The sequence below is a fragment of the Sinocyclocheilus grahami genome, unplaced genomic scaffold (genome assembly GCF_001515645.1).
Source record: "Sinocyclocheilus grahami isolate Dianchi unplaced genomic scaffold, SAMN03320097.WGS_v1.1 scaffold24.1, whole genome shotgun sequence".
Classification (NCBI taxonomy): domain Eukaryota; kingdom Metazoa; phylum Chordata; class Actinopteri; order Cypriniformes; family Cyprinidae; genus Sinocyclocheilus; species Sinocyclocheilus grahami.
In genome coordinates, this window is record NW_015505203.1 from 3,051,284 (window position 1) to 3,066,782 (window position 15,499).

General features: G+C 36.6%; 1 protein-coding gene across 1 annotated transcript in view; it reads right to left on the reverse strand.

Annotated features, from left to right (window-relative positions):
- Positions 1–13,169, reverse strand: part of LOC107563436 (aldehyde dehydrogenase family 1 member A3) — a 32,750-nt gene extending 19,581 nt beyond the window's left edge. The window contains exons 1-5 of the mRNA XM_016248316.1: positions 12,840–13,169; positions 12,117–12,221; positions 11,306–11,446; positions 5,988–6,117; positions 1,393–1,454 (exon numbers count right to left, since the gene is read on the reverse strand). Of these exons, the coding sequence (XP_016103802.1) occupies positions 1,393–1,454; positions 5,988–6,117; positions 11,306–11,446; positions 12,117–12,221; positions 12,840–12,932 (531 nt within the window). The 5' untranslated portion in view covers positions 12,933–13,169. The remainder of the gene's footprint in view (positions 1–1,392; positions 1,455–5,987; positions 6,118–11,305; positions 11,447–12,116; positions 12,222–12,839) is intronic.
- Positions 13,170–15,499: the final 2,330 nt, after the last annotated feature.

Consider the following 15,499-nt stretch of genomic DNA (forward strand, 5'->3'; position numbering starts at 1 on the left):
TGTGTTCGTCTGTGTGTGTGTCTCTTTATCCAAGGTGTTTGCTTACATGCATCTGAAAGACTCTAGACAGGCGTTGGCTACAGTATATAAACAAAGCCATCATGTACAGTATGTGTGATTCAAAGCTCACTGGATCCTATTGTGTTTATAATCTAAACCGTGTCCAAATATGTTTCTTTTTTACTTTATCTGTTTAAATGCCAATGCTGTCAAATTCAACACTCAAGCGTTCGAGAATAGGATTAATCAGATAATACAGCGATTTCATGCTTTATTGCTTACACAGATTACCATTGTCATACTACAAGCTACTTATAATCGGATGTTTTTTTTTACGTGTGCCAAACTGATAATAATAGAAATGTTTCTTGATAATCAAATCAGCATATTAGAATGATTTCTGAAGGAGCATGTGACACTGAAGACTGGAGTATACTGAAATGATGCTGAAAATTCAGCTTATGATGCTGAATTCAGAAAATTCAAAATATGATGCTGAAAATTCAGCTTTGCATTACAGGAATAAATTACATTTGAATGTATATTAAAATAAAAAACAGAAAATATTACAAATATTAAATTAAAAAAAAAAAATTTAAAAAAAAAATCCAAATATGAATAATAATAAGTATTATTATTAATAACTGTGTATATATATATATATATATATGTTATAAATTACCAACTTATACCCAAACTACTAAATAGTAGTGTGATTATTTATTGAGTTAAAAAAGAAAAAAAGAAAAAAATATATTTTATAAAATGATTGTACTAAATATTATAATATTACTGTTTACCGATAAATATTCAAGAATAAAAAATAAAGATGTCTGCACAGAGACTTAGTTATGAGACAATGATTTAGTTAATCATTTAAGTGAACCGATGCATTTAAACAAACCGCTTAAAATTAAACGATTCAATTAAACGATTAAAATGAATCAGTCTTACTACTGCTTCATGTAAGTGAGAGCGTGAAAGCTTTTGAAAACAATCAAACTACTGAAAATAGTTAATTGCACTGATACTAGTTACTCCTAAACAGTGATAGACAGAATAGAATGAATAATAAAAATTACATTAATTTTAATCTTTAAAAATACGGCCACTTGATATCGAAAATTTTTCATTTTTCCACTGAGCACTTTTGTATTTTTAACGGCCTTTGAATAAAGGTAAAGATTTGAAGATTATATGTTTGCTTTTTTTTAACAATAATTAAAAATACAAATGTAATAAGAATTAAAAAAAGATATGAAAAATACGACTTCTATCTAAAAATACCAATTACAAATTGGGATGTGCCATAAACTCACGATTTGCCTACTGTGAATTGATGTTAAATGCTCCACAAATGAAATGTGAATGAAAAAATAGTCATAAACTCACCGGAATAATTGCTCCGCAAACACCGACGGGCTCATGTTTGGTAAAACACACAAAGTTTTCATCTGTTGGGAGGAAGAAAAAAAGCAATGAGGAAGTCAAGAGGCACTAAACGTTATAACACACTAAGCTCCCCTTTGATATATAATCATTGTTTCCTTGGGAAGCTCTTGGATGTGACCACCGAAAACCAAACATGAGAGACAAAGCATTGGGAAAAACACACAGCGACGGTTTCAATGGCCCACACAAAGCTCTGGTCAGGAAGAGTGTATATGTTCTGCTGCTTTTTTCCCCTCTGCTTTCACTGGAGACACATTGAAACGAGAGAGGCCTGAGGTGTGTGAGAAGTCTGGGCAGCAGTTCAAACCCGCTGCTGATCTGCTCTTGGCTTGGATGCACAGCTTTGTTCACCCTCACCGCTCTCTTTCTCCCTTTGCTCTCTCTCCAAGGAGTCAGATATCCAGTCGAGGTAATGTAAGGTAGCAATGCTGTTTTATCACATCTCTTCGCACTTGAACCTTTCCGTTGGAAAATGCCACTAAGATTGGCCAATTTACCACTTCCTTGTTCCATCGTGTATCCAGTTAAAGACTCGAGTGGCCTTGGTGCGACTGATTACTGAACATAGTCTACCTGAAAATGAACATTTACTTCATTATTTACTCACCATCGTGTCGTTACAACAAACCTCCTTGCTACTATTTTCTCTGTGAACTGAAGTGTGGAGAAAGATTTTCAGCGAATATCGGACATAATAATAAAATAAAGGTTTGGAACAGCATGAGAGTGCTACTAATTTCTGCAGTTGTTTAATCAAAAATACAGTAAAAACAGTACTAATATTGTGAAATAACTGTTTTCTGTTGTAATATATTTTAAATTTTTATTTATTCCTGTGATGCCTTTGTGTCTTCAGACACGTGACACACACGATCCTTCAGAAATCATTCTAATATGCTGATTTTACAGCGGTCCAAATTAGTCATATATGTGGTTGCATTTTAGTTAGGATGATGCCTATGTAAACAACAGGCAGCAATGCAACTTTTGTGGTCTTGTGAACTTCATAAGAGTCATCCAATTAAAACTACAGCCCAACAACAAACGTCCATGTGTGACATTTCATATAAGTGTGCATGGATACGTGGGAGCTACGCCTGTTAATCTAGTGCAGCCGGCCTCTCCGAGCCCTGACCTTCTCGTGTTTCCCCACACCGCGCAGTGTGTCGGGGTGATTACAGACTTGACGACTCCCTCACACAATGCTCATCTCTGGCTGTAACTGATCCGACAGCACTGCTTGTCAAAGGTTAAATTTACATGGCATCTAGAAGGGCTTTATTTCAGCAAAACTGTACAAAGCTTTGCCCTCTGACTTCTAACGTCACGGCAAGTCTCCAGCAGCAGGTAATGCAACTGTGTACACAAAAATAAAAAAATACTGCAATCTGACATGTTGAGAACCTAAAAGTAGAACATATGTGACCTTGCACCACAAAACCAGTCATAAGGGTCCATTTTTTAAAATTGAGATTTATACATCATGTTTAATAAATACGCTTTCCATTGATGTATGGTTTGTTAGGATAGGACAATATTTGGTCGAGATACAACTATTTGAAAATCTGGAATCTGAGGGTGCAAAAATATCTAATTATTGAGAAATTCAGCTTTAAATTTGTCCAAATTAAGTTCTTAGCAATGTATATTACTAATCAAAAATGAAGTTTTAATATATTTACAGTAGGACATTTACAAAATATCTTCATGGACCATGATCTTTACTTAATATCCTAATTTTTGGCATAAAAGAATAATCAATCATTTTTTCCCATACAATGTATTTTTGGCTATTGCTACAAATATACCCCAGCGACTTAAGACTGGTTTTGTGATGCAGGGTCACAAATGAGGTTTAAAATGCATTTATGTGGAGCCACAGCTCTGTAATTAAATCCAATCAAAGAACTGAATTAGCTTAAACCCTATGAACCCTACTGTATCATATTTGACACACAAATTTCTAAGGCCTCTAAATCATCAACCCGATTAAAACTTTGCTAAAAAACCTGTTGCACACAATCTACTCCATACCTTCTGTCATCTGACTGAGTTTATACTATTTAGCAAGTAAAACAATTATATTTTTAGTATACTTCAGCTCATGTTTTATACTTTTTGCTGTGAAATCTTTAATAATCTTTATAAAGTAAATATAAGAATAACTTTTATATTATTAGTCATATTTTGAGAAGAACATTTACTGGATTGAAGCCATTTAATTTAAATTTAATTATAATTAAAAAAAATTCAAATGCGAGTATCAAATACGATAATCAGGCTTTTAAGGAACGTAAATTTTTTCACCTCTCAATCATTGTATTGAATTGCATTATACATTTTGAAACTACAGAGCTTTGATAATAAAACTAAGCATTTAAATATCATCTTACTAAGACATATTATTGGGAAATAGAAATTTATATGCATTTTATGTAAGTATTTTATTATACTGTTATAAAGATCTCATTAAATTAACATCACAAGCATCAGAATTTCATCTTACTTTTTGACCATATAAATATCAACATCTACAACACATTACATGTTTATGCTCAGTTTAAGTGTTTTTTCTCAATTATGACCACCATATTCTCACTATATGAGCCATAAAAGCTTGATGTATCCAATATGATACGCCACAAAAAAAAAATAATGCAAATTTTTTGGGAGAGGATTTTGTCTAAGTGTTCAATAAACTTTTCCATTAAAATAAAAATAAAAAATGTTACCCATTATTTAATATGTCAGGCTTTACAAGCTTAAAGGGATAGTTCACCCAAAATGAAAATTTGATATTTATCTGCCTACCCCCAGGGCATCCAAGATGTAGGTGACTTTGTTTGTTCAGTAGAACACATATGATGATTTTTAAGTCCAACCGTTGCAGTCCATCAGTCGTATAATGCATGACAATAGTAACAAAATCTATGAGAGTAAAAAAAACATGCACAGACAAATCCAAATTAAACCCTGCGGCTCGTGACGACACATTGATGTCCTAAGACACGAAACGATCGGTTTGTGCCAGAAGCCGAACAGTATTTATATAATTTTTTACCTCTAATACACCACTATGTCCAACTGTCTTTGAGCGCACGCAGGCATCCGGTGCGTGAGGTGTGTACGCGAGTGGTGACTTTCCACGTATTCCCAACTTCTGAGCCTGCTCGCCTGAAGTTATGGTTGATTGCTCTTCGGCTGGATATCAACACACCCATTAACGTAAACTACGCCAGAGCACGTACACACCTCACGCACCGGATGCCTGCGCGCACTCAAAGACAGTTGGACACAGTGGTGTATTAGAGATAAAAAATTATATAAATACTGTTCGGTTTCTGGCACAAACTGATCGTTTCGTGTCTTGGGACATCAATGTGTCATCACGAGCCGCAGGGTTTAATTTGGATTTGTCTGTGCATGTTTTTTTTACTCTCATAGATTTTATTACCATTGCCATGCATTATAAGACTGATAGACTGCAATGGTTGGACTTAAAAATCATCATGTGTGTTCTACTGAAGAAACAAAGTCACCTACATCTTGGATCCCCTGGGGGTAAGCAGATAAACATCAAATTTTCATTTTTGGGTGAACTATCCCTTTAACTCGACCAAATGTCAGATATGCATGGAAAAGACAGCTTTATCTGGTCAGGATCCAATGCAACATCCACGCAGCGATCCACCTCTGGCTGCGGGTGGAAATGTCAAATTGGCCAGATTGGTCTTATAATTGGCGCGTCGACAATCCGGGTTAATCTGCCCAATGCGATGAACCGTAAACGACACATTTTTCCAAATAAACACTTGAGTTGGGCAGTAGGCGGTTGACGTATGCTAATTGGCAGCCGTTATCAATGGGGAAATTCAAAGCGGCTTCAAAAGAGCGAGATATTCTATCTGGCCACTGATTCCCTGAACTCCGGCTAATCAGCAGTCGCACCTCAGCGATTAGGATCAGAGCCTCTTCCTTTTCCTTTGTGTGCCAGGGCTTTTGTCTTTTAACGGTTTATGTGAATCTAATCAGGGGGAAAGCAGGGAAGCATGTTTTGTCTATTGAGTATCCTGGAGTGGCAGGAATGCTGGGGGAAAGGAAGAATTAGAGAGGGGGATGATACACCACCCAGGGCTGAAGGGAACCCATCAACCCTTTCATGCTCATTAACTCATCTCTAGTATGAAGAGGAAGATGACTTTTGGGAAACACTGGCTGGCTTGAATGTGTTTATTATGTTCACAGCAGAGCTGAATTGAGAGGGACTTTTAAATTGGAAATTCGGAATTCGGTTGCACACAGGAAGCAGAATTCTTACATTCAAGTTTCCATATAGGTTTCCAGTCCAAACCCTACAAATTACTTATGCACAGTTGTCAATCCATATTAAACTTGCATTTAAAATAGTGTTTTACAAATGAAAAAAATAAACACTTCACTTTCAATTATAATTAATCACAGCACTAAATGAGTCAGCTGATTTGAATGAAAACACAAGTGACAAAGTGATCCATTCAACTGGCTTTGATACTCACCGACCGGCATGGTTTTCCCATGAATCTTGTCCGTCCAGCCGGCGTAATATCTTAGGGTCTTAATGCTGCCATCCAGATCGACAAAGAACGCATGCAGGAAGGGTTTGCCAGTGTCCATTGACTCTAGCGTCTAGAAACAAGAAAGCATATGGTTCAACTACTGCAAACCACCCATTCTGAGAGCATAAAATCATAAAGTTATGATTTTATTAGCAATCTGTTTTAAATAGGCATTTTTATTGGGCATTTTCGAAAAGCATGCTCCTTTCGAGAGCTACAAATTTGATACAAAACAACTTTTTTATGCATGTCAGACGCCAAGATTTTAATGCGCATGGGGAGTTAGTAGGGCCAGAAATTACAAATAATAACGCAAATAATAAATTACGCTGCCCTCCAACAATAAAAACAATGTCAATGTGAGGAAAAAAGTATGTGGGTAAGAGCGTGGCTGAAATCATTGGCAGAGTTTAAACTCATGAGAGCTGTAATATGGGATCATGCCCATCAGTGCTGGAATGGTTCGATTACTGTGCACGTGCACAAAACAATATTATGTTCAAGATTACTTAAAATATGATTACAGTTCTAAAGCATGATCATACTGACATCTCAAGCTACTGACAGCCTCCCAAAATTAATCATACTAGATTGCTGGGTGTGTTTTGCATTTCTGTACTTGAATCTATTTGCGTGGGAAACATCCAAAACTGCATGAGTGTAATTGTGAAGTACGCATGTATTTCATTTGATCCATCCCTTTTATTCAATGCACGACTGTAAAAGGCACCCTAAATGGCTTAATAGCAACAAGGCAGTGCAGTATAAGAAAGAGATCCCTTTAACCTCTCTATCTCCAAATCTGTTCTTTATTTCCCTACGCAGTGCTCTGAGTTATTGAAATTATACTCCAGAATCACAGGACATGTTTGCAATTAGCAATCTAAAAACATTACTTCACTCACATCTGTAAAATTTCATTCACAAATGCGGTAACTACAAACCCAATTCCAAAAAAGTTGGGACACTCGGTTTGTAATATGATCTGGCAGTAGAACAGGATGAAAACCAACTCAAGCAAACTTTAATTATGTAAAACCGAAGCATTGTGATACTGTAACGACACTTTTTGATTGATAGATAGATATTTACTAGAAAACTTGCTTACAACTCAAAAAATGCATGAAAACAAGCAAGTTGCTTTCTCAAAAGCATCTAAATCCTAAACTATGATTGTGTTTTTGTTTTAATTGACAAGACTTCAAAATCAGACCACCGTGTCAATGCTCACACCTGCAGTAGTGTTTGACAAATGCATTCAGACCGGCGTGACTGCTTATCGACATTGCGAGTATGTGCCGTGACTAAAAACAGACCGCAGCCATTATAATGAGTGCGCAGGTTCATGCGACTGTTTTGTGTACAATTTATTGTGCTAATTTTACGATCTGCAACACTTTCAATTGGACAGAAATTTAATTCTGATTGAGCTCAATTGGTTCATATGTTCTGACTGAAGTGTTTACAGAAAGACTCTTAAATTTAACAGAGATTTGAAGGGAACCGAAGCCATTTTTAAATAAGGGTTGTTGACATGAGCAACTGTATAGCTAAATACTGATATAAAGACACTTTGTTATACTTGTATTGTTTAAAACGGCGTATGATTATTTGTTTTGTATAAACATGAATGTGTATTCTAATTTAATGTTTTTAAGTAGGCTAGTTGTACATACTGTTGTTTTGTATTATAGTCAAATTTTTCTTTCTCTGTTCATGTTAAAGTGCCCATATTATGGATTTTTGAAACTTACTTTTCATGCAGTGTGTAACACAGCTCTAAGTGAATGAAAGCATCCTGCAAAGTTTTAAATCTGAAAGTGCACCGTGTATAAAGTTATTGTCTCTCAAAAGAAAGAGTCGACTCTGAATCATTGAAACGAGTCGTTTTTAAGACGAATCCCAAGCCGTTTCATGTTGACGTCAACATGAAACATTAGCATATTGCCCGCCCACTTGTTGGTCTTTTCGGTTGGTCTGAATGAAAATGCAAATGCATTCTTTGCCACTAGGTGCTGCTTTTGGAGCGGTAAAAATAGCGGTTTCCCCGGTAACGGCTGTACACAAAGCAGCACTGCGCTCACAAACGCTGCTTTATAAGGCATTACAGGCATTACGCAGATTAGCGTCACGCAAAGGAGGGGTTTGGAAAAATTAATCGTTAGGGAATCATTATGCAAGTAAGGTAAAAATAAATGAATATTATAAGACAATGAAAGTGTTTTTTGACCTTGCATGCATGTCAACCTGTTGTTGGGGACTCCCAAAACCAAAATATGAACCTTTCATAACCCATAATAGGAGCACTTTAACACACATAAATGCTAATATGCACAAACAGCACACAGAAAACACAAATTTGCCTTGAAAGGAATGAATTCTGGATTGAAAATACAGCAAAAGTTGTATCCCACTTTATTTTGCAACGCAGAAGTTCGCCATTTTCTTTGAGTGTGCAAGACTTCCGATTAATTTGCCTTTTTCACACTTCCGTGTTTCTGGCTTTCAGATTGGCGCTTGCAGGGTAAAAGTTTTTCCGGTGACAACAGCGTCCATACTTAACAAGAATAAGTTTGAGAATCAAAGTCTTTTTTTTTTTAACTAATTAGATACTACGAAAGTGCTTGAACTGACAGTGCTTTATTCTACAAAGCGCAAACATTAAAAACTTTTTACATCAACTTCGTGTCATCACAAATAATAGTTTGTTTAATTTGAAATGGTGGCACTTATATTTGAGTTTTGCCGTTCTGTCCGTTTGGTGCTGGCTGTGCATTACGACTCTCCACGTGAATTTTTTTCATTATTATTATTATTAATTTATTGCTGGCGTAATTATGGCGTAAATGTACATTGTATCAAAGACTATAGAAGAGACTTTGGTTGTATAATGTATCCTGGGAATTACATATTAAACAAGAGATGACTTGTATTCATGACTTTATTCCTATTGTATCGGGATTACGTTGTTGCGTTGAGTTTAATACATGCTTCAACCGGACTCAGTCAGAGTTGATAAGTTCTTCTTGGAACAATGGTCATCTGGATATTAACGTTGTCATTTTTAAATCATGATGTGGTGATTCGAGGGAAATAACTTGGTAGATTGAGATATACGTTGAAATGTAGCCTACCGGAGATGGAGAACAGAAACCATCCGGCACTATGTTGAGCATATTATCTTGATGAGTCAGCGATCTGAGTGGCCATATAAGTTACAAACAAGTAAAATGTTATTTCTTTGTAGATTATATAACAACTTGGAAAACAGGCAAAACAGAAAAGGTAAGAAGACCAGTAATGGACCTGTAATGGAACTAACTTTACCCTGCGTTGACGTAATTTCCGGTTTGTGTTGATAAATAACTAGAATAATTTAAACAATAGCTAAAATTAAAACTATTTGCGCTATAAACCAGTGTGTCCTTGAATATGATAATGAATTTAAATACTATGATACTGTTTTTGTACAGGTAAATAACTAGTTAATGTTACCGGAAGCCTCGTACACAGTTGACAAGTCCACGTATTTTTGGGCTTCTTTTTTTTGTGAAGTCGCATAAAAAAAAATAACGGGCTACTGTTTTTTGGGCTTATTTAAAAAAAATATGGTTGCTTGTTAGGAATACCTGACAAGCAACTTTGTTTCTTTACATTTATGATTGCTGTTTTTTTTCCAATATAGTGTATTGTTGACACTGTCTACTAAAAGCTAATCAGTGCAGTAATAAATGTGCTCTAGCGTTATTCGCCATCGCGATTCGTCTCAAGTCATCTCAGTTATCACCAGTAAAATATGGAGTGCCACAAGGATCTGTCCTAGGTCCTCTGCTATTTTCGATATACATGTTGCCCCTTGGTAATATTATTAGAAAATACGGGATTAGTTTCCACTGTTATGCTGATGATACTCAACTATATATATCAACAAGACCAGATGAAACTTCTAAATTATCTAAGCTAACAGAGTGTGTTAAAAATGTATTTGATTGGATGACCAATAATTTTCTCCTATTAAATTCGGATAAGACAGAGATATTACTTTAAGTTTGATTGCATCATATAATAATTGCTGTTAATAGTGTTCATCGTCTGTTTGATTATGTCTTTAATTGATTTTTCCGTACATTTCTGCCATATGTACATTAACTGACAGTCACCACTGATAAGCTACCACTAAATATTGTAGAAACTTAATTTGCTGTAAAGTTGCTTTGCAACGATTTGTATCATGAAAAGCGCTATACAAATAAACTTGAATTTAATTGAATTGAATCGCACCCCTCCTCCCCCTCATTGGAGTAAAATCTCGTTTAACGTGCACACATGTGACGTTATGTGACTAGATGTAATAGACAAACAAGGCCACCAACAGAGATGTACAGAGATGGAGGAAACATGGGAGAAGGTGAACGGTGCAGGGGAGGAAAGTGATTTAATTTGTAAAATATTTTTAAAATGCATTAATCATTAAATCAATAAATAATTGATTAATAATTGAGCAGTAATACTACATAAATATGGTTCGAGATTATTTTAATATACATATGTGGCTATCACTCTTATCTTTACTCTCCTTTTTCATCTCCAAAACTATTCTGCTCGCTGGTGATAGGAGCCCAATCTCATGAAAATGCGTATAAATAGCACGCCATATAAAAACAGAAAATCGTGGTATTGCTACGCAAAAATGGACTTTGGCGTGCATAAGATACGCACGTGTTTGGCGTGCATATAATAAGCAGGTTTCGCGTGCATATGATACGCATCTACCCCACAACCCTAATCCTACCCATTGCATATATGCACGCCAAAGTAAATTTTTGCTTATAAACAGTACGCCAAATCAAAACTTGTGCTATTGATACGCACTTTCTTATCGGGTTCGGATTGGAGGATAGTGTGTACCCTCCCGCTTTGTTGCAATTTGATGATTTTTGTAAAATAACTAATGTTTTTGCACTTCAAACTCCGAGTGGTTTCAGTTTACTATGTTGCAGGCTCATTCATTGATAATAAACAATTGATAATGAATAATATTGATGATAATAAATAATATAGTGATATTGGGCTTGTTTTGGGCTTGTTTTTGAAGCTGCGGTAGCTTATTTATCTTGCGAGAGTTGGCAACACTGCTATCGTACATTCAAGTTAAAAATGGCGCATACAACGAAACTTTAAGCAAATGAGTAGCGATGCGAATTTGGCGTAGAAGTCGTAGTCGCGTCGATCTAATTAATCGCTGAAGGCAGACTCACCGCGAGCACAGCGCGCTCTCGCTCCAGCAGATCTGCGAGTCTGTGCAGTAACCGGCCGCGGCTCGATGCGTCCATCTGCCGCCACTCCGAACCTCTCTGGCCGGCCGCTCTGGCAGCTCTCACCGCCTCATCCACATCAGCCTGAGCAATCACACCAACACTTTAGATTACACTCACCACAATCACATCACACATCACAGGTGAAGCGATTCTTATTAACAATCTGAAAGTGATATTGCAGATGACTAATGGCAAATTATGTTTTTTATTAAATACATCTGATTAAATACATCTTGTATCAGCTGCAAAAATCATTATATTAGTTAAATAACCATGCTTATAATTCTTGCCTGGCAAATTTTCAAATCAGTGTTATATGTATAATAGTTTAACTGCTTAATGCAACACAATTAGGCTAATTGTATATCAACCAAAATAATAAAATAACTGCAATAAATAAACACAATTACAAAATAAATACAAACTCTCAAATCAGTCTCATATGTATCAAGTGCAGTCTAATTAACTTATTCTATCAGCTTCCAAATCGCAAGTAGCTATATAAAATAATTGCAATTAGGCCTACATAAATAATAAGCATTCTCACATATCTGACAAACCCTCAAATCAGTCTCATATGCATATTAATAGTTCAACAATGCAATATAATTTAATCTATTTTAACTCATACATTTAGGCCTACATGAAAAATAACAATTCGTAAATGCATGGCAGATATACATGTATCCCAATTCACTGTACATGAATCCTAATTTTTAATTAGACATCTAATGAGTCAAATTCATCTTACTTTATCCGCCTCCTCGACGTCACAGATTTTGACACCTGTTGCAGGGTTGATCGTTGGAAACTTCTTTCCTTTGATTGACGTGTGCCATTCATTATTGATAAAAATCTGCAACAAATAGTTAGACTACAGTGAAACTGGTTTCCCATTACAGTTAAGACTGATCTAGTTCATTAACTTGTCTACGAATATAAATAAAAAATTATAAATATAAATATCTTCTTTAACTCCCACAAATATGAATAAAAACAATGTAAACTTATTAATAAATGTAAATATCGAGTTCATTGACTTGCCCACAAATATAAATAAAAATGAGGTCAAAATTCAATAATAAATGTAAATAACAAGCTCATTAACATGTCCACAAATATGAATAAAAAATTTAATAATACATGTAAATATTGTGTATGTATCCCTCATTTAAAAACCCTTTAACCATTTGAACCCTCTTATAAAAAAACAACACTTCTTAAAGATAATGTTCAGCTCTCAAAATATGTTCCTTAAATCAGTGCATTAGTTTTGTTTTGGTTCTTTAACACACCAAGTTCTAGTTCTAAAGAACTATAAAAAGACATCAGGCTTTAAAATGCTCTATTTTTTAATAGTAACAGCCTAAAGTTTCTTATAAATGTCATTGAAAAAGACTAAAGGACTAATCAGTCTAAAACTCCACTCGCTCTAGTATTTGTTTGCGATTTAAGGCTGAAGACGAGCTCTTACCTTAGTGTGTTTAATCTCAGGGATTTTCACAGGCTGTGGCAGAGGGGACGTGTTTCGAGCGAGCCCGTTCTCTATAGTCCCGTTCTGTGCCATTGTAGCGTGGTCGCAGTGAAGTGCACTAGAGATGAAGATCACAGATCACTGTTCACTCCATCCAGCACACTTTATAAGAACTTTTAAAGGTCCTCCCCCTTTGGGCAAGTGTGCACTCCGCCTACCGTGACAAACACAGTCTCCGTCCCACCTGCCAGTGAATCAGTCTTTCAAACACAAAAAAACATGCTGTTTTCCAGATATGAGTTTCCGTAATGAAGTTTTAGATCAAACATGGAAAAAGGCTGCCGTTCAGGAATGTTTTAGACTCTCAAAAGCCCCGTTCCACCCGCTCGCCTCTGAAACCCAACACGATTGGCTGTGTCTTCATGTCAGGCGCTGGAGGTAATGAGTGTGAATTAATTGTCCGGCAATATTTACATGGCTTTGATCTGCTGGCGGAGCGATGGATTTGAAGCGACGGCGGGCCGGGCATCAGATGGGCCACGGTGTGATGCGTTCTGATGTTCATCATGAAGTTGGTTTTAGCACCTGGGCCTGGTGAAGTTGAGTGGAGTTGAATACGTGCAAACAAATGCTTTTGTTTGGCGGGACAAAGACTTTCCCAGCTTCGGGCTCATACTCGGACACTGTTGCCATTGTTTCCCCTCCATTGCTTCTTGTCACTCTTCTTGTCAAAGTTTAATTAGGACAACGAGCTCTCGCGGGCCCATTTCTCACTTCAGCAGGTTTCTAAACACTTCCTAATGAGGACAAGGCTCAGAGAAACTGGGCGTATGGGAAGGAACGCACTGGGAAGGGAAAGTTGCATTGGAAAAAATATGCACTAAAACCTGAAACATGCACAAACCGAGACATCGGAGTTGCTAATCGCACGGACAGAAATTAGTGCAAACTTTTCTTCATACACAAATGATCTTTCGCATTTCAAAACGGCTGACAAGCGTGATGCGGGGCGAAATCGTGGGAAAGCGGAGGCAGGTGCCCTCGTCCCCCAAGCTTGGGTGCTCCGGTTAAATTGGCGTTCCACACCTTTTAAATGAAGGTCAAGTCTCTTCCCCTCTCCGGGCTTCAGCACCGTTTAACAACATTACCCGGCTAATTGCAATGACTGCATCCTCAAAGAAAGCACATGACTCTGCAGACACTTCCCAAAACAAATCTCAATAGAAACACTTCAGCACTGATGAACCCAAATGACACGAGAACATAGAGATTTAGCTACAGAGAACAGGTGCTCCAGCGCAAGAAAATAGACGTGTTTTATATCATTTAAGACGTTTTCTATAGAAGCTTGTTTCCGTATTTTTATCTCGCAATTCTGACTTTATTCTTGCAGTTACGGGTTTGTCCCCCAAGCTTGGGTGCTCCGGTTAAATTGGCGTTCCACACCTTTTAAATGAAGGTCAAGTCTCTTCCCCTCTCCGGGCTTCAGCACCGTTTAACAACATTACCCGGCTAATTGCAATGACTGCATCCTCAAAGAAAGCACATGACTCTGCAGACACTTCCCAAAACAAATCTCAATAGAAACACTTCAGCACTGATGAACCCAAATGACACGAGAACATAGAGATTTAGCTACAGAGAACAGGTGCTCCAGCGCAAGAAAATAGACGTGTAATTCATGTAATGTATTGTAATGTAATGTAAATGTAATATCATGTAATTCTGACTTCTTTTCTCAGGATTGTTAGATATAAACTCGTAATTGCAAGATATAAAGAACAATTCTGAGGGGAAAAGTCAGCTCACAATTCTGATTTTATTTTTTCTTTTACAATTGCGAGTTTATATCTCATAATTATGAGAAAATAAGTTTATATCTCACAAATATGACTTTAGAACACACAATTGCACGTTTATATCTCACAATTCTGAGACAATCAGTTTACATCTTAGAAATCTGACTTTAGAACACATATTTGCAACTTTATCTCAAAATTCTGAGAAAATAAGTGTATATCTCTGACTTTGTAACTCTCAACTGCGAGTTTATATCACATCACTTTTTTCACTTTCACAAATCTGAGAAAAAAGTCAGAATTGCGAGGTAAAAATGTGAAATGATCTTTTTATTCAGTGGTGGAAACAAGGTTCCATACTTTATAGTAATAATTATGCAACAATATGATTTAACACTCTATTAACATTTATTTTCTGCATGCATTCATTACTCTTGCATGTCAGTTATTTGAACAAAGCCCTAACCCAAAGCATTAAGTTAGAGCCTGTTTCACTCCATGGACATGAATGATGCCTCTAACTGTTTGTTGAGAGGTTTGCTATTACTTTTTATAAGCCGTTGGATTTACATAAGCTGTTCGTTTTATCATTCGTTCGCTTGGTGGTTGATAAAACGGGCAAAACATTGAATGAAGGATCCAGGCCATAAGGGTCCAGAAAATGATAGAGACTTAGGAATGGGGTCTTTTGACTTGGGCCAGTAAGCAACCACTTAGCAACCATCCAGAACACCCTAAGAACCATCCAGAACACCCTAGGAACCATCCAGAACACCCTAGCAACCATCCAGAACACCCTAGGAACCATCCAGAACACCCTAACAACCAGCGATAACCCCCTAGGAACCATTCATAACACCG